Source organism: Jaculus jaculus, chromosome 1 (assembly GCF_020740685.1).
Source record: "Jaculus jaculus isolate mJacJac1 chromosome 1, mJacJac1.mat.Y.cur, whole genome shotgun sequence".
Taxonomy (NCBI): Eukaryota; Metazoa; Chordata; class Mammalia; order Rodentia; family Dipodidae; genus Jaculus; species Jaculus jaculus.
In genome coordinates, this window is record NC_059102.1 from 59,208,341 (window position 1) to 59,235,834 (window position 27,494).

A 27,494-nucleotide genomic window follows, 5' to 3' on the forward strand; every position below is an offset into this window, starting at 1 on the left:
TTGTATCCTGCTACATGGCTATAGGTGTTTATCAGCTCTAATAGTTTGCTGGTAGAGTCTTTAGAGTCCTTTATGTATAGAATCATGTTATCTGCAAATAATGATAACTTGATCTCTTCCTTTCCAATTTGTATCACTTTTATGTGTGTCTGTTGCCTTATTGCTATAGCTAAGACTTCCAGTACTATATTAAATAAAAGTGGGGACAGAGGACACTCTTGTCTTTTTCCTGATTTTAGTGGAAAACCTTCAAGTTTTTCTCCATTTAGTGTTATGTTGGCTGTAGGCTTGTCATAAAAATAGCCTTTATTATGTTGAGATATGTTCCTTCTATTCCTAGTCTCTGTAGGACTTTTGTCATGAAGGGATGTTGGATTTGTCGAATTCTTTTTCTTCATCTAATGAGGTGATTATGTGATTTTTGTCCTTCAGTCCATTTATATAATGTATTACATTTATCAGTTTGTGTATGTTGAACCATCCCTGAATCTCTGGGATAAAGCCTAGTTGGTCAGGGCGAATGATCTTTCTGATATATTCTTGTATTCTGTTTGCCAATATATATATATATATATATATTTAAAAGGAGAGTCTTTTTAAATTTTTTTTGTTTATTTTTATTTATTTATTTGAGAGCAACAGAGAGAGAGAGAAAGAGGCAGATAGAGAGAGAGAGAGAGAGAATGGGCGCGCCAGGGCCTCCAGCCACTGCAAACGAACTCCAGACGCGTGTGCTCCCCTGTTTATCTGGCTAACGTGGGTCCTGGGGAATGGAGCCTCGAACTGGGGTCCTTAGGCTTCACAGGCAAGCGCTTAACCACTAAGCCATCTCTCCAGCCCTGTTTGCCAATATTTTGTTCAGATTTTTTGCTTCTATATTCATGAGGGAGATTGGTCTGTAATTTTCTTTTTTTGTTCTATCTATGCCTGGTTTTGGTATCAGGGTGATGCTGGCTTCATAGAAGGAGTTTGGTAGAATTCCTTCTTTTTCTATTTTATGGAAAAGTTTAATAAGCATTGGTGTTAGTTTTTCTATGAAGGTCTGGTAAAATTCACCAGTGAATCCATTTGGGCCTGGCCTTTATTTAGTTGGGAGATTTTTGATAACTGCTTAGATCTCCATACTTGTTTTAGGTCTACTTAAGTGGTTAATATCATCTTAATTTAATTTAGGTGGGTCTTGTAAATCAAGTAAATCATTCATTTCTTTCAGATTTTCAAACTTAGTGGAGTATATATGCTCTTACAGTAATTCAGGGCCTTGAAAAAACAAGAATAGACCAAACTTCAAATCAATTCATTCAACTTATTAAAATTGTTAAAAGAATAAAAAGATTAAATAAAAAATACAAAGTCAATGAAACAAAGAGTTTTCTTTTTAACAAAGGTAAATGAAATCAACATACCCTTGGCCAAACTAGCCAAAACAAAGAACAAAAAGAATCACATAAAATTAGAGGTGAAAAAGGGGACATTATAACTGATACCAATTAGAAAAATCATTAGGACATACCTTAAAAAACTTATGTTTCATTAAATTAGAAATATAGCATAAATGGGTGAATGGATAAATATGATTAATCAATAATATTAGACCATGATAAACTACTCAAGGAAATCTCTATAAGATTAAAACTTTAAAAATTATCTGTCAACTAAAAAACATGGACTAGAGAGATGGCTTAGTGGTCAAGTGCTTGCCTGTGAAGTCTAAGGACCCCAGTTCAAGGCTCGATTCCCCAGGACCCACTTTAGCTAGATGCACAAGGGGCCGCACACATCTGGAGTTCATTTGCAGTGGCTGGAGGCCCTGGCACACCCATTTTCTCTCTCTATCTGTCTCTTCCTCTCTCTGTGTCTGTCGCTCTCAAAAAAATAACCAAAAAATTTTTTAAAAATCTGAGCCTAGATGAATTCTCAACTGAATTCTAGCAGATATTTTTTAAAAGCTTAAAAAAATAAAATTATAGAAAAATATCCCTGATGAACATAGATGCAAAAATTCTCAATAAAATACTTGTAAACCATGTTCAAGAACACATTAAAAGTATCATGCAGCACAATGAAGTGGGCTTCATTCCAGAGATGCAGTGGTGGTTCAACATATGCAAATCAATAAATTCAGTACCTAATTCAAAGACAGAAATCTTATGGAAATCTCAGTGAATACATACGAGGCTTTTGACATAATCTAGCATCCTTTTGTGATAAATCCCTGAAGATATTAAGAAAAGAAGAATCATGTTTCATCATATTAGTGGCTACACATTGATAAGCCTATAACCAGTATCACAATAAATTAGAGAAACTCAAAGAATTTCAAAGGTGTCTTTCTTACCTACTCTTATTCAACATGGTATTTGAAGATATAGGTAAAACGGTAAGATATGAAAGGGAAACAAAGGGATATAAATAGGAAAGGAAGAAGTCAAAGTATCCTTACTTACAAATACAATTCTGTATATAGGAGGCTCTACAGATCTGCCAGAAGACTCCTAAGAAGATCTGATAAGCACTCTCTTTTTTTGATGTTATCATTTTTAAAAATTATTAAGAACATATTTTGTATGGATACTTCATGTATTGGTACCATCTTTTCCCTCCTCCTTGCCTCCATTCCAGAAGAGGCCTTCCTCAGTGGGGCTGCTGATATTCCCCATAGTGTTGTGGGTTTTGAGCAGCAGTCAGGTATTGCAGAGAGACAATGCTTCTAGGAATGACATGCCAACCTGTGGCTCTTACAATCTTTCCACCTCTTCTCTGCAACATTTCCTGAGCCTTGGTTGTTATGTTTTACTTCAGTGATGAGCTCTTAGGAGCCTCTGGATCTCTGCTTTGGTACATGTTAAATATCATCAGCGTCTGTTTCCTTCACCCTGGCACTGCTTGTAATGATCCCCACGGAAGCAGCACTCTTGCGGCTCTCCCCACTTCCTCTGTGGTTTCACCTGGGCCTTGACTGAGATGCAAGTAGTGGTTTATCTCCTCGGGCCTCTCTACCTTCTAAAAAAGATAAACAGATTCTCCAACAGAGTAATGTCAGCAGAAGTTAAAATGGAAAAGCATTATTAATTTAGGGAGAGTTTAATGGATGTAATCCATATTTTAGCCAAAGACTAATGGGAGCTTGACATTGGAGAGCATAATCTTTGTATCTATAGGTTTCAGACCTGCTTCCCAGTTCCAGTTATGGGTTCCTTTCCACTGAGTGGATCTCTTAGCCAATCAGAAAGTCACTGGTTATCCACCAGTTATGGAGTTTTAAGTTTTAGTGTATCTTTTGAAGAAACAAAATTCAATGTGCATGCTCAGTCTTAACAATAATTTTTTCAAGTGTCACGCACTAGGCTACCTCCTCCAGAAGATGTTCCCACACTCACTGCTACTTAGGTCCCTCAGTGTGGGTGTACACAGCACTGGGTATTTTCTTTTTCCAAACCATATTTATTCCTCATCTTGTTCAATTACTTGTATTCCTGTCTTTCTCTTTGTTAAGTTCAGTGCTCTTGAAGGTCTAGGCTGCCAGAGCCCCACCCCTGTACCCACTGGAGAGCTGATCCTCTGCAGGGGCCACCATAGTCATACCCTGAATGAAAAAGTTATTTCTCATGTGGAAGAGTAAATTGTAATGGAAGAATATGTCCATTTCTTATTGGATTTAAGGATTCAAAGCCTAGAGATCCAAAAGTTCTCAACTCTATTTTGGCAAACACATTAGAAGCCATAGTCTTAGAGAATGAAGTCTTATTAGTTTGAGTTTCTAGAATGTTTGCTTATGTTGCTTAATTTGTGAGTATGAGCAAGGAAATAAATACATGGGCACCTTCAGCCCTCCTACACTAGTTCCATATGTAGTTCCTCCTTCCAGGTAATGTACACTAATTATAGGGCACTCCGTACAGTGGTGGTTTCAAGTCTACTCTCTTGAATATTCAATATTCCCCTGCTGCTTGCCAACTGTACAGCTGCGGAAGCTAAATGCCAACTTTAAAAGGCAATGAATAAGAATGAGTTTGCTCAATGGACCAAAATAGCATGCTTCAACTCATAAAAGAAAAGCTGCATTCGTAATGCAAATTTGAACTCCATGTTATCCCTTAAAGGGAAAATCAGAATGTAAGGGTATATCCTTGTTACTAAGGAGCCCTTAGTCTTACACATTTACCTTCATTTTTAGGTAACATTCATTATGTTTAATAACACTCGTTTGTCTGCTTTATTTGCTTGTAACTCGGCCTGTGGCCCTTACTTCACTTTGCACCAAGAGGAAAAAGAAACAATGTATTTCCTCCATAATTTGGCAGCAGACATGCCAGTGAAACATTGAAAATAAGAACAACTATAATATCTGATACCATTGGACTTGACACTCCCAACTTTTAGAGAAAAGGTCTCTGAGAGTTGCTTCCTCATATGTCATGAACTGAGATAAATGTGGAAAATTATAATAGAGGAGCAGTTCCATAGAGACTTAAATCAATGTCAAAGACAAGTACTTCTATGCAGTATTTGCTTATAGACATTTTATGACATTGAAGCTGGATTCACTAGTACTTCTCTCGACAGTCAGCCATACTTCCACCAATTAGCTTCCAAAGGCACTGACCTTAGACAGTGATGGCAGACTGAGAATTATACTCAAAGATTTCATAGACACCAACAGGGTGTTCTAGGTCTCTCAGTATATAGAGAGTCTTGAATATGTATTGCCTGTACTCCACTGGTACAAATAATAAAGATATAGAAAGTGATGGGAGACACATTTCCTTTAAGACACAAAGGAAAGGGGATGGGAATATGAACATAGAAACTGTGCTAATTTCAGTCTTTCTTTGACTTCTTACCTTATTCTCACATTGGGAGTATTATTTACAAGGCGTGGGAAACTAACTCAGTATTAGAGAGTCCTTGTGCATCTAATTATCTAATACAAACTTATTAGATGATTTGTTGATGGACCCAAATGTAATAGCTAATTCATGTTAAGAAACAACATTTTCTAGATGGGTGTGGTGGTGTACGCCTTTAATCCCAGCACTTAAGAAGCAGAAGTCGGAGGATAACTGTGAGTTCAAGGCCACCTGAGACTACATAGTGAATTCCAGGTCAGCCAGGACTGGAGTGAGACCCTACCTCGAAAAAAAGAAAAGAAAATGAGATGCAGTGATTGGTATGACTTTATGTACAGGTTTTAGTTTGAAAAGACTCTCACTTAAATATATATGCACAACCTGGTGTAGTCCTGCTATAGAAGTCTGTAAGGGAAGTCAGTTTTCTTTTTCTTTTTAATAAATCATTTCAATTCTGATACAGGGTTTTTGCTGTGTGACAAGCAGGTCCAAGGAGCTGGAACTAGTTGAATGGCAATGTATTAGTACTGAGCAATGAGCACCCACTGGACAATGGGGAAGTATCCAAGGGTAGACTTCACATGAGGTCAACTTCGCCTACTGAATCTTGTCATGGATATCAAATTTCATTACTTCCGATGGAAGTGAATAATGCAAGAGTTTATCCAAACACTTATGCTGAGCTCCATGGTAGCAGAAAAAGAAATTAATAGTATACTGGTCACTGTGTAGCTTTTTGACATTTGTGACTTTTCAGGCTGGGTATAGTATGGGAACATAGGAAACCTAGGATCTAGTTCTATGCTAAGCCTATACCTAGTAGGTGACCTTGTGCTGGTGAACAGCCCTCTCTGGAATCAAGTCATTTCCATCTGGAAAATGAGAGGATTGAACCAAATGATCTGTAAAATCCTTTCCTGTGCTAAAATTTGATGGCTCTGATGAGAAAGACATCAATGGTCACATAAATGGGCGAGTTAAATGAGACCCCAAAGTATTTTAGGCTTTTAGTGTTGACTCTTGGCAGAGAGCTCTTCTCACAGTGTGGAATGGTCACCTCACAATGCTGGTAGCAAGGACAGGCCACAGTTGAGATTCTTTCAATTCATTTCTCTCACTGGAACAGTTACCATCTCCAAATCCCCCCCCACATGTCTCAGAGGAAGGGAGATACATATAAATTTCAAGAGTGTTTTTGTTTTGTTTGTCTTTTTTTCAAAATCTAGTGCAGACCTTATTTTCTTCTTGACTTTGGCATTTATGTGCTGCTTGTCTCTTGGTGAAGTACTGTCCAGTTGTTGAACATATTTCCAGGGGAAATAAAAGTTTTAAAAATGGCCTTCTGGGAATCAGGAAGGTATCAACAAAGCCATGTGAAGAGGCCAGTGGGGAGCGAGGTGCATAAAATACCATGGAATGGGAGAAAGACAAGCCTGACTTCCATTCCCAAGTCCATCTCATTCACTGTAAGACCTTCCATTTTAGGGTGTCTAGCTTACTTCCTTTGGGCAATATCCTTGCCTCCACTCAATGTTCAGCTATGCCATGTGATGTATAGGCTGATTCTGTACCCCAACTCCCCCCGCCACAGTCCAAGTGTTGAACACAAGATCCAGGTCAGGTGAATCAGGGAACATGCTAGAACAGTAAACAGAATTTGGGGACAAGATATCTAGTTGTATCTTGAAAGTACTTCTTGCTCCTAGAGGAGCATCTATCAAGTTAAGCAGAGGCATAGTATAAGTAAGACAGTTCTGATGACATCTAGCTATGTGATCTGTCATTTCCCATATTCAAGTTTGAGCTGGGCTTTTAAGAGTTTACTTCTAACTATGAGAGTAATACTAATAAAAGCAAATACTTACATAGAGCTTGTTACATATCAGGCACTGTTCAAATGTTTACATATGCTAACTTATCTCTCTAAGAATTCTGTAAGTTGTTTTTATCATCTTCATTCAGTGTAGGGCAAAACAGATGCTCAGACACATCAAGTAATATGTCCAAATTCACACAGCTGGTACATCCTGACAAGCCAAGATTTGAACTAAGTTTAACATCAAAGATCCTGATCTTAGACACACTTCTAAAGCTTATGACACCCTTTTGAGCGATAGGCCAACTAGAACTCTGATACATACTTTAGTTCTGTGAACATCACTCCCCCTGTAAACATGGAGATGACAACTTCTACATTTAGGCAGTCAAGCTCTTAGCACTGTAGCATATGTGTATAAGGATTTTATTATGGAAATTGGCTCAGATGACTATGGAAGCCAAGAAGTCCCACCACCTGCTCCTTGTAAACTACAGAATCAGAAAAACTATTGGTGCATTTCAGGTATGGGAGAACTGATGATGCAACCCTTCTAGTTCAACTCATCGGGTATGAGAATGTGCATGGAGGGAAACACTTGTGTAAGGTCAGAGTCCGAAGTCCTGAGACATAGAAACTCTTGTGTTTGAGAGTGGGAGAAAATGATTACTGGTCTCAAAGACAGCAAACTTCCACTTTCTTTGCCTTTTTGTTTTCTTTAGACTCTCCTGGTGAGTGCTCAGATGCATTGATGGGGGACATCTCTTTTATCTAATTGAAATGCTGATCTCTTTCAGAGATATCCTCACAGGCACTCCCAGAAGAAGTTTTTCCAGGTTTCTGAGTATCCTTTGATCATGCCAAATAAACACATAAATTTAACTGCCTCTAGTAGCAAGCTCATAAAGAAAGTGAAAGGTTTCCTGGAATCAAAAATTTCATTTTGAAACAAGTTGGACTCCTGGTTCTGCCTAGATCCTGAGTTAACAAATTTCCCTATGAGGAAGGGACCCTACCTGGTTAACAATCATCCTCCTGGACCTGGAATGGTGGCATGGCTGGTGTTGAGTGATGGTGTCTTTCTAGTTGGTCAAATTTGCTAAAACAGTTACAGAGCCAGTGTAGATGTTATTCCCATTTGCATTACTCCTATGTGTTCAATATTCCTTCATAGCGAATACATGCTTCAGCTGTCCCATATGTTGCTATTTGGGGTAGTTGAATTTGGTTTAGAATTTTTGTTTTGTGCCCAAATTGTTTTAGTGCTAGTAACAATAACCTATTTCAATTGCTATTATTGTACTGTCATTCAAATAATTTAAAAAAATACTTTATTTAATTTATTTATGAGAGAGAGAGAGACAGAGAGAAACAGGCATGCCAGGGCCTTCAGGTACTGCAAAGGAACTCCAGATGCATGCACCACCTTGTGCATCTGGCTTATGTAGGTTCTGGAAAATTGAATGTCGTGTCCTGTGATGATCTTAGACACACTTCTAAAGCATAAGATACCTTTCTGAATGATGGGACAACTCACACACTTAGCCTTAACCACTAAGCAATCTCTTCAGCCCTCAAATAATTTGATAAGAAAATTTATGCCAAAGCATATGATATAGTGTCTCTTAGAGCTAAAGGCTTGGCATCACAATTAACCAATGGCTGAATGACAACATACTGTGCTGCTTAGCACTCTTTTTTAGATCAGATTCCATTGCAGTAGCTTTTCAAGTCATATCTACAAAATCTGGCTTCTTTGGATTACCAGATGTGGTCAACATAAAGTTAGGCTTCTAATACATACCCATTTGGTGATAGTTTCTGCAGGTGTCTTTTGTAATTCCTTCCCTCTCTGCATGTGTCATTAAGATGCAGAGGTCATTTGCTCTTCCTGTGCTCCTGGGATAGCTTGTGATGACTGTGATTAACAGACCATTACAGAAATGAGGGCATAGACTTTCAAGTATAGGCCTTAAAAACTAGCAATTTCTACCTTCTAATTCTTGAGCCTCAGCTGAGAAGCTTAACATACATGAAAGAGTCACATGTAGGTAAACTGATGCACTATATTGACAACCCCAGCTAAGTTCCCACATAATAGGCAGAATAACTGCCAGCCATTCTTAGATATTATAGGTTAGTCAATCCCTTCAACAACTGTGGCTCTATCTGACAGCACATGGAACAGAAAACCACCCAACTAATCCTGGTCATTTTACAAACTATCCAAGGATAAGTAAATGGTTGTTTTAGGTTCCTAGCTCTTAAACTAAAACAATAGATAATTCCTCTCTCCAAGTGTCACGTCTCCCAAATTTATAACATTGGTTCAGTTTTTGTCTTTGTTAATTACAGATGGAAGCAGTTCAAATGTTGGGGAGTCAGGAATTAATAATATGACCTACTGATAAAATCAAAATGGACTAAAGTCTTAAATGTAAAACCTTAGAACAAACCATAGGACAAATTACTGTGGCTTTGGTCTTGGCATTAATCTTATGGATATGACATAAAAGCCTAGGCAACAGAAACCAAAAGGAGTAGGTGATAGCACACCATGCTACATAGCTTCTGGTCAGCACAAAAAGTGCACAGTGAGAAGGCAGACCACAGGCTTGGAAAAAGTATTTGTAAGTCCTATCTGGTGTGTTAATTTAAAATATGTAATGAACTCTTTATATAGCTTATACTCAAAAGTAGACAAAGAATTTCAATGACCATTTTTCTATAGGAGACATGCAAATGGACAATAGAAGACATTTAACACTAACTAGGAAAATCAAACCACAATGAATGTCACCTCATACCTGTTAAGATAGATGTAATGAAAAAGATAAAAGATGGCAAATATCCATGAGCATGTGAAGAAACTAGAATCTTTTTACACCATTCATGGGAATATAAAGTTGTGAAAATCAGTGTGGAAATTCCTCAAAAAATTAAAAATAGGGGCTGTGAAGATGCCTTACTGGGTAAAGTACTTGTCACATGAGCGTGACAACCTGTGTTTGGATTCCTGGAGTCTATATAAATGTTACATGCAGTAGCACAACTCTATAATCCCAGCACTACTAAAGTGAGATGACAGGCAGACACAGAAGACTCCTCTGCCCAGTGTTCATGCTGCTGGTGAGGGGCTGCGTGGACCCTGCATGCAGTGCTATGGGAGCAGGCCTTTTGCTCCTGTCTCTCCAGCTTCTTGTTCCCCAACTTTCTTCACTTGCATCGGAGGGTGTGCATGTGCCCAGTGAGTAGGCCTAAATTTGCTTTAGTTCCTCACCTCCCAGTTGCCTGTCCCTGTACCCCTCCTGCTGGTGTGGTTCTTCCAGGACCTCATGTGGTTGCTGCAGGAGCAGGCTCTCTGGCTTCCAAGCTCCTGGTTCCTCAACCCCTGGCTCCCTGGAACAGGAAGTTGCAAGTAAGTCTGAGCTCTAATTTCCCCACCTCCCAGTTAATTTGGTACTCCAGTTGCACTTACAACCCCCACAACCTGTGCATTTGTGGTTATAACCCCATTCTATTCCAATTCGGTTCAAACCTCAAATATAGCACTTACTGAACATCCTACAAGGAGGATCCTTAGAATCTCACAGGCTAGCTAGCCTGGCAAACCTAGTAGGGAACAAGAGATTCCGCATGCACATGATATGCACATGACTACACTCACACACATGAATAGATACACAAAAAGAAATTACAACTAGAGCTATCATAGAGTCTCATTTCTGTGTATATACATCCAAGGGAAATGAAACTAGTATCTTGAAGAGATACTGTCATGTTTACTGCAGCATTAGCTACAAAGAACAAATATGTGAAATCAACTTAAGCATTCTTTAATGGATAAATAAATAAATAAATTGTGCACATATACAATGGAATATTAGTTGCTCTCTTTCTCTTCCTCATCACTCTCTTTTTCTCTCTATTGTGTAATCGCTGCTGTGCTCACAGGGCTAGCTGGTTCATGAGCTTCTGAGTTTCAGGGAGTTCTCCTGTGTCCACTTCACATCTCATTGTTGGCATTCTGGAGTGACCAAAACCTGCCACAGGTTCAGGATTTTTGCATGGGGTCTGGGGAATGGAAATTGAACACTTAGGCTTTAGTGGCAAGCACTTTATCCATTGATCCATCTCCCTACCCCCAGAGAGGTGGTTTCAAAAGAATGAGACCTTTCTAGAATTATAGAAATCTTTTCTTGAAGTCAGCTCCTTGTTGCCAGAGCAAACACCCAACCAGAAGCAGCTCATGGGAGGAAAGGTGTTTATTTCAGGCTTATAAATTCCAGGGGAACATTAATAATGGAAGAAGCTGGCTTGCTTCCATAGATCAATAGCACAGAGACACCACTGAACAGCTAGTAAACACCAGCAAGCCCGAACAGACACAGCTCAAACTGCTCTCTCCACACCTTAGGGCTGGACTTCAAGATCTTCACCCACTGAAGACCCAAGATTCAAGCCTGAATCTAAGGGCCACACACTTAAATCACTACAAGTGGCAAGCACTCTGTCCACTGATCCACCTTCCTAGCCCCAGAGAAATGGTTTCAAAAGAATAAGAACTTTCCAGAATTACAGAAATTTTTGCTGTTGTCTGGAATTTCTGTAAAGTAATATTCTAATATCAAAGACTTATACTGTTCTTTCAAATGACTGCAGAAAAATTATTCATCTTTAGGAAATTATATTTGTTCCACATAAAAAGGACTTGATTCTTCTAACAACACTTAATGAGTACCCACCATGTGCTAGGAAAATTTTGACACTTAAGTGTATAGAGAGATGCAAGACTGGTTCATATGTTGGAGATGCATGAAAGGAATCACACTTCTGTTCTGGTAAGAAATATGTCCATCAGAGAGTAATAGAAAATCATGGCATGGAGAAATACCCCAATCTGGAGAGTGCTTGCCTTGCAATCACATAGACCCAACTTTGATCCCCAGAACCTACATTAAAAAAGAATATCTCAGTCTGGAGACATGGCTTAGCTGTAAGGTGCTTGGCTGTGAAATCTAAGGACCCATGTTCCATTCTCCAGGTACCATGTAAGCCAGACACACATAGGTAAGACAAGCACAAGGTTGCACATGCTCACTAGGTGCCACAAGCATCTGGAGTTCGATCACAGTGCCCAAGGCCCTGGAGTGCCAGTTTTCTCTCTCTCTCTTTCTGTCAGTCTAGTCTACTTGGTAAGCTGTAAGTCAATCAGAGACCTGGAAACATCTCAAAAACATTAGGTGATGACTGTGGGATAACATCTGAGATTTTTCTCTGACCTTGACCTGCACACCCTCCACACACTTACACATGCATGTACACGCAAAATAAGAAAACTTAGCTAGGAGCATCTTGAATAATTAAGGGATTTATTTGGTCATCTGAGATGAGCAACCAGGGCAAGAAATCCAAGACTGGTATAGCACCTCAGCAATATGATAAAGGACTCAAGATTGGGTAGGTTTCAACTTTATAGTGTCATGATGGTTCCTGCATCTGTGAACATTGGTGTGCTCCAGGACAGAAGTAAGAACGTTCAGAGGTGGAAGGAAAACTTCTCCAGGATCTTCTTCTAAGGTTTCTTCAATAGACCTGGACAAAGCTACATTGGCTACCAGATCATTTTTAGCTTCTATGCGGAGAAAGAAAAAGACAGAAGGTTGGGATACCTGTAGAATGGACCAACCTGCATGCTACTACACATTAGGGAAGACCACAGGATGCAATACGCCACATGAATCAGATTTGGAAGGCTAGGAAAGGCTTCTGAGCAGAAGTTACACCTGACCTGAGTCATTGAGTATGTGTGGCAGTCTTCCAGATCAATGTAGAGAAGAATACCCCAGGCAAAAGAGAGGGCACACAAAGGCAAGGAGAATGGGACTTGTGCTAGGGATAAGTCTGCTGTCATATCAGTTGAAGTTGAACAGATTTTGCAGTTAAGCAGACAGGGCCAGAAAGCCCTGGTAAAAAGCTTGGATTGGATAAGGCAGATGAAGTGGAAGATTTTGAAGTATGGGGTAGGAGTCTACATATTTGTATTAAGAAAGAAACTGAGGGTCTTTAATTTAGAAGAGAATCTGGAGACTCAAGACAAGACAAAATAAGGGCCTGACCTTAAGTCATGGCAGTATGGCTGAACAGAAGTTTACAGAGTTAGATGCTTTAGGAAATGGTTGACATGTTGAGGTGACTGTAGTTAGGATTCCAGCTTAGGCATCTAGAGGAGAATGGGGCCATTCACTGACACAGTATCAGAGGGCAGGTGACTATTTGAGACTGGCCACAGGAGAACACTGATCCAGTCCCAATTGCTAACATTACTATCAGAACTAATTTTTCTGTACAAATCTTGTCCCTTTTAATGCATTTCCCATTCCACAGCTTGAACAAAAATCTTTTTAACAGTGGGCTAGAGAGATGGCTCAGAGGTTATGAGCACTTCTTGTGAAAGCATCAAGTCAGAAGGAGTCCCTATGAGACCATTTATGTTTCCCAGGACCCTCACAAATAACTGGGCACAGCTATGTGGGTCTGTAACCCCAGTCCTCTATGGAAACAGAGACCTGAGAATCTCTGGAGCTCATGAGAAAATTGCAAGCTCCAGGATCAGTAAGAGACTCCAATTCAAATAAGGATGGGCAGAAGAGCAATTGAGCCAGACACCTGATGTTCTGCTCTGGCCATTGCAGGTGAGTGCATGGAGCACCACATGGGCACATACATGTGCACACACCACACATGTCTCTCTCTCTCTCTCTCTCTCTCTTACACACAAACAATACACACTATACAAACACAAGCAAAACATTAAAAAGAGTCGTACCCTTCCAGTACTTTGTTAATACCATTCTAATGTAGTTTTCTCTTCTGTTCATAAGTTGTATCATGATATGGAAATTGTAACAATCCTTATTTCAAGGGACTTTGAAGGATCCAGTAACTTTTCAGCAGTAAGATATAAACACCTGGGAAGCACCAGAGATAAGTCTTGAATTGTTTGCTTCATTTGATGGCAGAGTATATTTTATTAACCACTTCGTAGCACTGTGTTTCATCCTTAAACGTACAAGAGTCTTCTTCATATCCTTCAAAGTACTTTCATCTCCACCATTCTGTTCTTCCCAGTAGCCATGCAAGGTCACATGGGGTGGGTATGTTCTTAATTGTATAAATGAAGAAATCAAATCACGGAAATAATCAAGGAATCTGATTCCATGTTAATTAATTAATCCATTCATCTATAAATATTTATGAAACAGATATGAATAGGAAGAGGTAAGGTGTGGGATGTTTAAGTGACTTTGCAAAGTCTCCAGGACTGCTTAAAGGCAAGACAAAAACTAGCAATTTAGGGTCACATTTCTATGTTCTTTGCAGGAGGGGAGAATAGCACTGGGCTGCCGGGGACCTTGACAATCAGGATTAACACAGACTCAGGTTGTCCTGTGGTCTATCTTTGCTCTTCGCCATGTACCCAGTAACTCCCAAGAAGGTGATTTCTAAAAGCATGCCTACATTTAGCAGGGGACAGTTACTAGGTTCCATTTTATTCTGAAACAAGGGTGCTAAGGACAATGTAAGATTTTTGTTGCTTTTAAAACAGGGTCTCAGGTTGACCTTCAGCTCATCATATAACTGAGGATGACCTTGAACTCATGATTCACCTGCCCAAACCTCAAAGTGCAGGGTTATAGGAATGTACCACCACACCTGTATGATTGTAAAATATAATTAACTTTTTAAAATTTTGATTTTTTAAAATCATTTTAAGTGATATGATGACATGATTTTTCAGTGAAGGGGCATAATTTCCCAAGGGAATCATGAACTTTCCTTCATGACTCTGTGGCTCTCTATGGCTAGACTTGGTGTTCATCTACTGCTGCACATTATAAGATTAATTCCCAATTAATCCTTTTAATTAATCTCACTCAGATTCATCTGGACTCATGTGATTTGATGAGGGTGCCATATGCCCTTGTTCTGGCTGGAAAATCTGGGTGAGGATATACTTGCTCTCCCCCATCCCTGCCACACAAAATAGGAATGAAAATAGCTAAAAACCTTAAGGTTTTTGGTAGCTATCAAAATTTTGATTCTGTGGGTTTGAGTCCATCACCTTATCACCTATTCACACATTACCTCTGGTGTGAGTGCAAGGATAGGTTTTTAAACTTATTCTGTGGCTCTAACAATAACTTCATTTTTAGGCTCTCTCATCTTACAAAACACCTTCGGTTCTCTTCCTTGCAAAGTGCCACATAGCTGCACCTGTTAAAGGTCGAAGAGTGTGTGTGTGGCAAACTGTGCGTAGTGCTGGACGAGGGCCAGCTGTCTAGCTTCCAGTCTTACTGGCACGGGGGCATCCTCCTGGTGAAAATGCCAGCATCTGGTTTTTATCTTTACATTTCCAGAAAGATCATTTTATCTGTACTTCAGCATTTATCTGACTCATGGAGATTGCCTTGCACTCATTCAATTCATAAGGAAAGCCAGAAGTCTAATTAGTTAATTTATAATGAGAAATAAAAATTTTACGCATGCCAGACAGTTGTGTCTTCCTCATGAGAGCATTTTCCCTCTGCAAATACCATATGGGAAGCCAGCTTATCACCAGAATGCTGGGCAGTGTCTGGACTCAGAGAGGGGAGTAGGCTACATGATTACTGTGATTAATGGCCTTAGACTCTGAATGTATGGAGTAGGATTCTTTCTGCTTCAGGGGACAGACACAAAATCATCCTAGGCCAAAGGGAGAGTTTATTAAAAGTCTGGATGACCTCGTGGTCCTTCAGGATGCTCCTCCTGTTGGCTCCTCCATTAAGATGGTGACATTACATCCCATTGTTCCTGCCAGAGGAGTGACTGCTCCCTTTCTCATTAGTTTCTATTATAAAGGATAAATCCTCCTGACAGTGTGTTCCTGAGGTTGACCTTTGGAGCTCTCAGCTCTAGCTGGGGAAAGGAGAAGCACAGCAGAGCCACACTGCCAGGCTTGCTCCCCTGGCTTCCTGATAATGATTTCAAGTCCTTGCTGGCAAATTAAGGTAGAGGCACTGACATCTTCCAGCTCTGCTCCCAGAACCTAATAGCTCTGTTATAACCCAGGAACTTCGGCTATAGGTGAACAGTATTGCTGGATAATTATGTATGTGATGTGACCTTCATTTTTGCAAAACCTTGCTGTAGCAGAGTATGAATACACTCATTCTTTTATACTTACATAAACAAAACAAGAGGTATTTAAAAAAAATTTTTCTTGTGCATCTGGCTTACTTGGGTCCTGGGGGATGGAACCTGGATCCTTCAGCTTTGTAGGCAAGTGCCTTAATCTCTAAACCATCTTCCCAGCTGTACAAGAGTTTTTAATTACTAAAATCTATATAATTTTAATCTGATGTAGATGAAATAGTTTGATTTGCATTTTACTTATTACTAGATTTATGATTGAGTTTATTTTCAAATAACAATTAGCTATTTTGATGTCTTTTATTATGAATTGACCATATATAGCCTTTGTTTCTTTTTCTATTGGGAATTTTGGCTGGCTAATTTATAAGAGTATTTATTTATTTGACAGAGAAAGAGAGAGAGAGAGAAAAATGAGAGAGAGAGAGAGAGAGAGAGAGAGAATGGCTCGCCAGGGCCTCCAGTCACTGCAAATGAACTCCAGATGTGTGCACCCTCTTGTGCATCTAACTAATGTGGGATCCTGGGGAATCAAACCAGGGTCCTTTGCATTAGCAGGCAAACACTTTACCCGCTAAGCCATCTCTCCAACCCAAGAGTTTTTTTGTTTTGTTTTGTTTTGTTTTGTATGTGTATAGTGTGCACACATATGTGATGTGTGGTATGAAGTTAGAAGTTGACTTAGGTGTCTTCTCTCTTATTCTCCTTTTTATTTTATGGAGGTTTTACTCTCACTTGAGCCCAGAGCTCACTCATTCAGCTGGTCTAGGTAGCCAGCTTGCCTCAGTGATTCCTTTTCTCCCACCTCCAATATGCTAGGATTGCAGGGGAAAGCCACACTCACTAGGACATCTCTCCTGAGAACTGCTTTACTCAGGAGCCGTCTCCCTAGCTCCCACAATCGCTTTTATTCTTATTTGGATTATTTCATTTACTTAGACTTAAAATAATATAGCATTGTTTTCTTAAAAATTTTATTTATTTTCAAGCACAGAGAGGAGAGAGAGAGTGAGAGTGAGTGAGCATGTCTGGGTTTCTAGCCCCTGCAAATGAACTCCAGAATCATGTACCACTTTGTGCATCTGGCTTTACCTGGGTACTGGGGAATTGAACCCCAGGTCATTAGGCTTTGCAGGCAAGTGCCTTGATATCTGAGCTATTTCTTCAGCCCCCACAATAAATTTTAAAACTTCATTCTTAGTACTAATTCTCACTTGGTAAAATTTATAATAAACATCACCTTTAACTTTTCTCAAAAGCTTTAATCTTTCTGACCAGTAGAAATTCTGTATCACTATTATATGCAATGTTAAGCTGCAAATTGTTCAGAAGGTAGATATATGTGTCACGTATAATAAACATGCACATATGTAATAGCTCCCTAGATCTTTGTTCTAACATCATTTGGGCCACCTTTCCCTCACTGATTTGTAACACTATCTCATCATAACAAAGTTTGCATGCTGGAGCAGGCTTATTTCTGAGCGCTGAATTAGATTGTGCTGGTTTGTTTGAATATTCTTGCAACAACATGGCATTTTCTTAATGACCATGACATCATGCTAATCTTTTGTAGAGAATATTTGATCATTTTCTTCTTTTTCAAAGGTACCACAATTTTCCTTGGAATTTTACAGAATCCTATGGCCATTAGGATTTTTCTTTTTTTTTGGTCACGTTCCATGGACCACCTTGTCTGTGTTTGAACTTACAGCATTGATTTCATTAGATGAAATGATGGCCATTGTCATAGTGAGCCATCTCATCCACAAATAAAGGAATGACTTTATGTTCAACAAAAGTTTTCAGTTTTGGGGCTGGAGTGATGTCTCAGTGGTTAAGGTACATGCCTGTGAGCCTAATGAGCTTAATGACTGGGGTTTGATTCCCCAGGACCCACGTGAAGCCCGATGCACAAGGTATCACATGCATCTGAACTTCATTTACATCAGCTAGAGGCCTTGGTGTGCTCATTCTCTTTCTCTTTCTTTGCTTGCAAATAAATAAAAAAAATATTTTTAGAAAGAATTAATATTTTAAATAAATGTATTATGTATCTTCTTTTGTATGTATTCTTAGAGAAAACCTGGAGATTGTGTGACACATGAAGGAGATTTCCCTCACATTCATTGTGTGCTGTGATTTCTGGTTGCTTGTTGTATCTGGGTTTGCCGTTTTGTTTAATCATCTTGTATCTAAGAACCCTGTTGGAACTTACTTGCTTGTTATGTTTTGTGGATGCTCTTTGATATTTTTCATGTATTCAACCTTTTCATCTGAGAGTAAAAACACTGTGTTGCCTTACTAATTACTGTACCTACACTAGTTTTTTATTGGGTTTTGTAGGCACTGCAGTACACCTTTAAATAGAAAGGCTGGATGGAGGGTTACTGTCTGGTTGGGCATTTTTCCAGAGGACAGGATACTCATAAGCTTAATTTTGCTTCTCATTTATTGTTCTCCTCATAGTAATGTTACCTCTCTCTGTTTATTTTAATTCTATTGGATTTTCCTGGACTAGCAGCAGTTGTAGGTAATCCTACCTAGGGAAAGGAGACAAGTGGGGAGTTTGCTCAGAGTCTTAGCTCAGGAGCGCCCTCTTCTGTTAGAACACTGAAGTGATATTGAAGTAATGATGTTTGGCGGTGGGAGTGTGAAGTTGGAGAGAAGTCAGCTGACCTTAATACTATCTTACAGTGTTAGAATCCATCCTCAATTTCTGGTGTTTGTCGTTTTAATGTTTTCTAGTTTCCAGTCTCCTTTCCGAGAACTCCCATTCTGCTCCTCATACTTGGAAAACCACAGTTCAGATCCTCTAATCTCAGCATCTTCCTCGTTACGAAGGACTCTGTTCTGGAGGTGATATCCCCTGTGTCCAGTCAACACCAGGCACCTGCTTCCCTCTTCTGTCCTTCCCATATCCCTTCCTGACTGTGGTCCAGTGTGGACTGTGATCTGGCTCTGTTCCCTGGATGGGTTTACTATCTACATGGCAGTTAAAGTTTGTAGTGTCAAAAGGCAACAAATTTAAGATTCCCAGTGGGATTTATTTGCAATTCTAAAATCAGAAAACATCTCAGCCTATAAAATAGAACGAGTGCTCTGATTGATTAAACAGAAAAAAGTTTCTTCTGTAGACAGAGAAGGCTGAAGAAAGCAGAAATAGTAGTGAGTTGGTATTTCAAGGTTCTTTTCCCTTGTAAAGGTTAAAACAGGATTTCATTTTTTTTCTAGGTATTTGGTTCTCTCTCTCTCTCTCTCTCTCTCTCTCTCTCTCTCTCTCTCTCTCTCTCATGTCAACCACTCAGTTTTGGCACGGTGATAATGGCATTCAACAGGAGTAATTCCATTGTCTTCTAGTCTTTTGGGCTTAGTGCAGGAGCTTTGTCCAAAACAAGAGCCTCCTGTAAGTTTCATTTAACAGCAGTGTATGTAGATGTTAGGTATTAAAGCATACCTAAATGTAGTTTGATGCTCAATTTAAATCTGAACTTTAAAGCTGTCCCTTCAGTTGTGATTGCTAAGACTTTTCTATCCTTTCAATCTCCTTTAAAAAATTAAATTTTTATTTATTTATTTGAGAGAGAGAAGCAGATAGAGAAAATTGTCATGCCAGCTCTAGCCACTGTAAACAAGCTCCACATGCATGTGCCACCCTATGCATCTGGCTTATGCAGATACTGAAGATCGAACCTGATTCTTAGGCTTTGTAGGCAAGTGCCTTAACTGCTAAGCCATCTCTCCCAATCCCTCCTTTCCTTTCCTTTTCTTTTTTTCTTTTAAATTGTTCTCTTTCTCTTGCAATCCCATGTACTGGCTTTAAAACTTCACTGCCAATTTTTGTTCTTTTAATCATCAGTACTCAGCATTGTGTATTGGAATCACCTAGAGGGGTTTTAAAAACTGCCAAATTCTGGCCACATCCATAGAGTTTCTAAATCAAGAGGTTTGGAGTAGGACCCACGTATAATCTGCCCTCGATATCCATGAGTTTCTTATCTACAGAGTCAACAAACCGTGGACTGAAACTACTTGGAAAAAATTGACTCTTGCTGAACATGTGAAGACATTTTTTTCTTATCAATATTCCTTAAACAATGCAGATTCAAAACTACTTGCATAGTTTTTACATCATGTCAGGTACTCTAAGTAATCTAGAAATGATTTGTAGTATACTGAAGGATGTGCACAGACTGTATAGAAATACCATTTTACATAACAGACTTTGGTATCCACAGATTTTGGAACCCACTAGAGACCTAGAGCCAAATTTTCTTCTACTGGGATGGATGGTTGAGTTCCCACAGCTATCAGGTTTCCAGGTGCTGCTAATGCTACTGCGGAAGTAACACCCTGAGCTGGCGGCAGGAAGTGGTGGTTATCACCAGGGTAAATGCTAGCACCTGTGCCCATTAACCTGTCTCAGTTGGATTTGGCAGTTAAGCTGCACACGTAGAGAAGCTTTCCATTTGTTCTGAGCCAGTATCCAGGGTTTGTTTGGTCTCTTATGTGGAAAAACAGTGAACATCAGGTCATTTCTCTTGATCTTGACCTATAGTTAAAACTCCATCCTCTAGGCTCATGGCATCAGCTTTTATCATTTTCCATTGTGATGTGTGTCCCTTTCATTTCTCCACACCTCGGGGGTTCCCTTTGGAGCTTCCTTGGTGTATATGTGTGTGTGTGATTCGTCCCACATTTCTATGGCTTTAATGGGGTTGGAGCCTGGGAACAGACTGTGAGCTCAACCTACCTAGTTGTCTTCTACCAAAGCTTTAGCGTCATCCAGCAGAGAATGTGGGACACAGAGTCTAAAAGGTGTCAAAGGCAGGAAGAGGGTGTTGATAAAGAGCGTCGCTGAAATGCAGAGCACACATGGGACTTGGTCCCACAGGAAAGTAGTAGGTTGACAAGAGGTGGAAGTATTGAAGGAAGGGGACACGCTGAAGGCGGGGAGTACTGTTAAGGGGTCTTTACTGAACTGTTCGTATTTCATGTTAAATGTCTTTCTTAACATTTTTTTAAATTTTATTTATTTATTTATTTGAGAGCGACAGACACAGAGAGAAAGACAGATAGAGGGAGAGAGAGAGAATGGGTGCGCCAGGGCTTCCAGCCTCTGCAAACGAACTCCAGACGCGTGCGCCCCCTTGTGCATCTGGCTAACGTGGGACCTGGGGAACTGAGCCTCGAACCGGGGTCCTTAGGCTTCACAGGCAAGCGCTTAACCGCTAAGCCATCTCTCCAGCCCTAAATATCTTTCTTTTTGGAGTTGTTCATTTCTCACATTTGGCCCCTCTCTCCCTTCAGGTGTGCAATGACAACACACACTGAAGATTATGCTCCACCGTACAATTATCCACCACGCGTGAGTACAAGAACCATATTCTAACTCTTCCCTGCATACTGGACATGACTGATAGCCCGTAGCCAATAAGTCAATCTTGGAAAGAAGAGAAATATGGTGTTTTATATGTATTTGGAGAAACTGGCTGTTTGTGAGAATCAGTGGAATGTCTTATGGTTCTGACTTATTTTTAGAAGTTGATGGATTTTAGGGGAGAAAGCACTGCAGTGTCCAAAACATATGTCACTCCCCTCCTCCCATGCATCTTCTTTATTGCTCCCAACTCCAACTGAGTTTATGTGACATAAGAACCCACCTTTCTGCTCACTTGTGTCATATGGGCACATCTAAGCATGTAGCTTATTTCAGATCTGGGAAATGTGTGTGCCAATGTTTTAAAATTTCAGTTTATAACTTGAATATACTCATATTTTAAGAATTAGGCAACGGGGTTGGGATATAGATCAGTGGTAAGACACTTGCATAGCCTGTGCGAGGTCCTGGGTTGATTCCCAGGACAGAGAGGGAGTCAGTGAGAGAGCAAGAGAGAAACTTATGCAACAGACAAAAAAAAAAAAACCCTGCCTCCTGTTAACTTTACATGTTTTAACCAGCATAGTAACTATGAAATTAAAATTAAAATATTTAGTTGGGCGTGGTAGTGCACGCCTTTAATCCCAGCACTCGGAATCAGAGGTAGGAGGACTACCATGAGTTCAAGGCCACCCTGAGATGACAGAGTTAATTCCAAGTCAGCCTGGACCAGAGTGAGACCCTACCTCGAAAAAAAAAACAAAAAAAACAAAAAAAATTAAAATATTTAACCATTGATAAAGAGAAATGCTATTTATTATCTTTTTTAATCTTTTATCTTTTTTTTTTTGCTTTTTCGAGGTAGGGTCTCACTCTAGCTCAGGCTGACCTGGAATTCACTATGTAGTTTCAGGATGGCCTCAAACTCATGGCAATCCTGCTACCTCTGCCTCCCCAGCACTGGGATTAAAGGCGTGTGCCACCACTTCCAGCCTATTTGTTATCTTAAATAATGTGACTATCTATTTAGAAGAACCAAAATATAGTAAGGATAAGACAACAACTTTTCTTCATACCAGCAGTAATCACTTAGGAATTATAACAGAGGAAACCATACAAATTATTATAGCAATGCAACATAAAATACTTTTTTAAAAAAAATTTTTTTTATTTATCTATTTGAGAGCGACAGACACAGAGAGAAAGACAGATAGAGGGAGAGAGAGAGAATGGGCGCGCCAGGGCTTCCAGCCTCTGCAAACGAACTCCAGACGCGTGCGCCCCTTTGTGCATCTGGCTAACGTGGGACCTGGGGAACCGAGCCTCGAACCGGGGTCCTTAGGCTTCACAGGCAGGCGCTTAACCGCTAAGCCATCTCTCCAGCCCTAAAATACTTTTTAAGAGAAAAGGTTTAAGAAGACAAATCATGAAGTTATGGTATTTACTTCCCAAAGAAAGTGATGTTCCTATTTGCACAGGCTAAGTCCCAGTCAGGAAGTGGCAATCCATCTTCTGGGTCTGGGCCATCAGGTGACAGATTTGACTAGCAGAGCATGGCAGAAATGACCCTGTCCCAGTTGCAGACCTTGCCTTGAGACAACTTCTTTTGACTGTTGCAGCTCAGAAGCACTGTGTACCTACTAGGGAGAGGCACAAGAATGAATGCTGAGGGGCTAGGTTATGAGTGAGGAAGCCATCTTGGGTCCTCATCTAGGTTAAAGCTGGATTCTAACTCCTGTGAGAAGGCTGGGAAGTTAGAAATGTAAAGTGTGTTAGTTTCCTTTTTTTTTTTTTTTTTTTTTTTTTTGTTTCTCAAAATAGGATCTCACTCTATCACAGGCTGATATGGACTTTGCCATGTAGTCTCAGGCTGGCCTAGAACTCACAGTGATCCCCCCACTTCTGTCTCCTGAGTGCGGGGACTAAACTTATGCATCACCATGCCCAGCTTGTGTTTGTTTTTTACGAACAAAAAACAACTCAAGAATAACACACAAATAAAACTGAGGCATAGTGTTAAATAAAGGAGTAGTTGCCATTTTAAGGGGAATGGAAGACTATAAAGTTAATAATTTTTAAAAAAAAATTATCTACGAGAGAGAGAGAGAGAGAGGAGGGGCACGCCAGCATCTCCAGCCACTGCAAATGAACTCCAGAGGCATGTGTCACCTTGGGGTGCCTCTGGCTTGTATGGATACTGGGGACTTGAACCTGCATCCTCAGGCTTCTCAGGCAAGTGCCTTAATTGCTAAACCATCTCTCTAGCTCCTAAAGTTAACAAATTTAATATGACTAAAATCTCACTGGATTTCACTCTCTGTATTAAGATTCAAAGAATTATTTGGAAGAACAAATAGATAAGAATAAACATGTTTTGAAAATATTGCATAAATAATTTATGGAAGTAAAGAATTTATCATATTACCTTCATTATGTTATTTTCTTACATATTTTTTCTTATTAAAAAAGCACTCAAATTGCAGAACCAGGAAATATAATAGTTTATGGATCAATACACTAACATATAGGCAAGTTACAAGGTAGGAGATATAATTAACTAAATAAATGTAGGTAAAAGATCCAATTTAAAAGTAATAAGAAATGCAAGTTAAAGCTAAGAAGTTTTGCTAGTAAATGGCAAATTTATAAAATAATAACAGAGGAATGAAGATGAGGTGGTTTGAGTACTTTATTTGGTGTTAGGTTGATCATAAATTGTTTTAATGTTCCTGGAAAAGAACTTGGTGTTTTTTTTTTTAATTAGGATAGTATTTGACCAAATAATTCTTCAAGAAAATTTCCCCAAAGAAATGTAATTCAGAGTAGGGATAAAATGTATATTAAAAATTCTAATTTCCAAGTTATTAATAATGGTAAAACTTGGAAAGTACATTAAAGTATACTGTTAGAAGAAATGTAATTAAATACACTAAAATTGTGAGGAGATATTATACAGCCTTTGTAATATTCACAGATAGTTCTTATTGTCTTAATAAATCTTAAAAATTAAGATATGAAACTATGTATAATATTTTATCTACAGTATGTGGAAAATGTAGAGAAAATTAAAAACAGAAAAACTCAGAATGCTGGCAAAATTGGCTATGGGCTGTTGAGATTCTAGGTGATTTTCTTCATTTTGTTTTCTAGAATTTTTTAATGCAACAAGCACTATAATTTATAATCAGAAAAAGCACAAGGGAACAAATACATTGTTTAAAAGTGCATTTCAGGCTCATCTTCTTACTCATCCAGGATTTGGCTCTGTGTTTAAACAAAAGGATGCTATGCCGGGCGTGGCGACACACATCTTTAATTCCAGCACTTGGAAAGCAGAGATAGGAGGATTTCTGTGAGTGGGAGACAAGCTTGAGACTACAGAGTGACAGGTCAGCCTGGACTGAAGTGAAACCCTACCTTGAAAAAAAATCAACCCCCCAAAACAAACAAACCAACAAAAAAAAAAAAAAAAAAAAAAAGAAAAAGAAAAAATGGACTCTAGATACTCTTGGTAATGTAGCTATTTTCACAATATTCGGTCAGCCTAACATCTTAGAAGGACTCTTCTGTAACTTTTCATCACATGTTTTAAAGTTTTCATTGTGGAGGTCTTTCACATCTTCACTGAAGTTTATTGCTAGGTACTTTATTTTTTGAAGGAGGTATTGTGAACGAGATATGTTTCCTAATATCTTTCTCAGTGAGTTTGGTATTGGCATATATGAAAACTACTTTTTTTGTATGTTGATTTTGTATTTTGCAACTTTACTGGAAATGATTATTAAATCTAATAGTTTTTTTTCATACAGGGTCTCTTAAGTGTAAAATTATATCATCTGCAAATGGGGATAATATCACTTCTTCCTTTCCTATTATTATCCCTTTTATATTTTTATTGTCTTATTGCTCTGTATCAAATAACAGTGGAGAGAGTAGGTATTCCTGTCTCATTCCTGTTTTAGAGGAAACGAGTATGTTCAGTAGTTTTCCTTGCTGTAGATTTCTAAATTTATCCCATTGTGGTTAGATAGAAAACAAATTATTTCAATTTTTCTATATTTGTTAAGACTGGTCTTGTGTCCTATCATATGATCTACTTTAGGGAAAATTCCATTGGCTGCTGAAAGAATATGTGTTTTTCAGTATTTGGATGTAATGTTCTAATTTTTATTTATTTATTTATTTATTTGAGAGCGACAGACACAGAGAGAAAGACAGGTAGAGGGAGAGAGAGAGAATGGGCGCGCCAGGGCTTCCAGCCTCTGCAAACGAACTCCAGATGCGTGCGCCCCCTTGTGCATCTGGCTAACGTGGGACCTGGGGAACCGAGCCTCGAACCGGGGTCCTTAGGCTTCACAGGCAAGCACTTAACCGCTAAGCCACCTCTCCAGCCCATGGATGTAATGTTCTATAGATCTCTGTTAGGTCCATTTGATCTCTAATGCTCTTTAACACATATGTTTCTGTATTAATTTTTTTTTGTCTATTTGTGAGAGTGGTGTATGGAAGTTACTATTATTATATTGGGTTTAGTTTATGTTATTTATTAAATATTTTATTTATTTATTTGAGAGAGAGAATGGCACACAAGGGCCTCTAGCAACTGTAAACAAACTCCAGATGCATGTGTCACCTTCTGCACCTGGCTTTCATGGGTCCTGGGGTAATGAATCTGGGTCCTTTGGCTTTGCTGGCAAATGCCTTAATAACTATGCTATCTCTTCAGCCCAAGTTTATGTTTTTATACATAGTACTATTTGTTTTATTAAATTAGATTCCCTCATTATATATATATATACATGTATATATATATATATGATTATAATGTCCCTTTTTAAAATATTTAATTAATTTATTTTATTGAGAGAGAGAGAGAGAAAGAGAGAGAGAGAGAGAGAGAGAGAGAGAGAGAGAGAGAGAGAGAATGGACATGCCAGGTCCTCCAGCCACTGAAAACAAACTCCAGATGTGTGCGCCCCCTTGGGCATCTGGCTAATGTGGATTCTGGAGAATTGAACCTGGGTCCTTTGGCTTTTCAGGCAAACACCTTAACCACCAAGCCATCCCTCCAGCCCTATAATGTCCTTTTTATGAATTATTCCCTTAACAAGTATAAAGTGACATTATCTATACTGACTAATTTTGATTTGAAGACTTTTAAAAATATTTTATTATTTGAGAGAGTAAGAGAAAGATATATATATATATTCTTTGATATAGCCTCATGGCTGTGTTTACACTTCTCTTCATTCTGAAAGAGTCTACCCAATATCATCTGTAGAGCTGACTTACTGGTCATAAATTTCTTTAGCCTGCTTTTATCATGGAAAGCTTTCATTTTTCTAGTATACAAAACAGTTTTGTTGGGTATAGTAGTCTAAGTTGGACATTGTTTTCTTTCAAATCTTGAAGAGCAATTAAACTTATACAGGGAAGTTAGCATGTGCATCAATAAGAATATTATTCACAATACTGGAAAAGAAAGGACAATATCTGTTAATTTGTTAGAGACTTCATGGTGTGGCCTTATCATAAGCTAGTTTTCACCATCCATTCAGCCTTGCTTTTATATAATTCTTGAATATATTTGAAAGCATTTGGGTTCTTGTTATTTTAAATGTGATGGTTGAGACTTTATTAATTTTTATATTATGGTCTCTTATATTAGCTCAATTCATATTTGTGTGAAATAGGAAGCATTATAAGATGTAAAGGAGATGTAGACTATGTTAACACAGACAAGGAAAGAGAGGGGACTGGAAAGCTATGAAATCATATTCAAGAAGAGAAATGGGAGAAAATTTCACAATGCTTCTTCTAAACTCCACTTCTTATGTTTTTAACACTTCAGCTCAGTTTCCATTAAAGATAACTTCTCTTAAAAGCTCCTCTATTTCCCAAAGCACCAGAACAGAGAAAAAGTGGCAAAGAAAGGAACATTAGAGGATTAGTCCAAGGTGGGCTGATTGATATGTGAGCCTTTAGGGAAAAGTGAGCTGGGGATAGCTGGCAAGGAGTTGACTCATGTCCTGAATGGGCTGAAACTTAAGTAGGCGATGTTCAAGACTTCATAATGTTTTTTTATTATTATTATTATTAAGTAGGAACTTTGTAGTACACATCATGTGTTGGTACCATCTTTTCTCTCCTCCCTGTCCCCACTCCAGTGAAGGCCCTCCTTAGGGCGATTGCTGGTATTCACCATGGTGTTGTGGGCTATGAGTTGTGAGAGCAGCCATCAGTCATTACGGGG

General features: G+C 39.0%; 1 protein-coding gene across 1 annotated transcript in view; it reads left to right on the forward strand.

Moving 5' to 3' along the window:
• The window catches only part of Cfap95 (cilia and flagella associated protein 95), a 96,508-nt gene that overhangs the window by 49,224 nt on the left and 19,790 nt on the right, over positions 1-27,494 (forward strand). Inside the window, exon 5 of the mRNA XM_004653142.2 lies at positions 21,172-21,229. Within this exon, the coding sequence (XP_004653199.2) occupies positions 21,172-21,229 (58 nt within the window). The remainder of the gene's footprint in view (positions 1-21,171; positions 21,230-27,494) is intronic.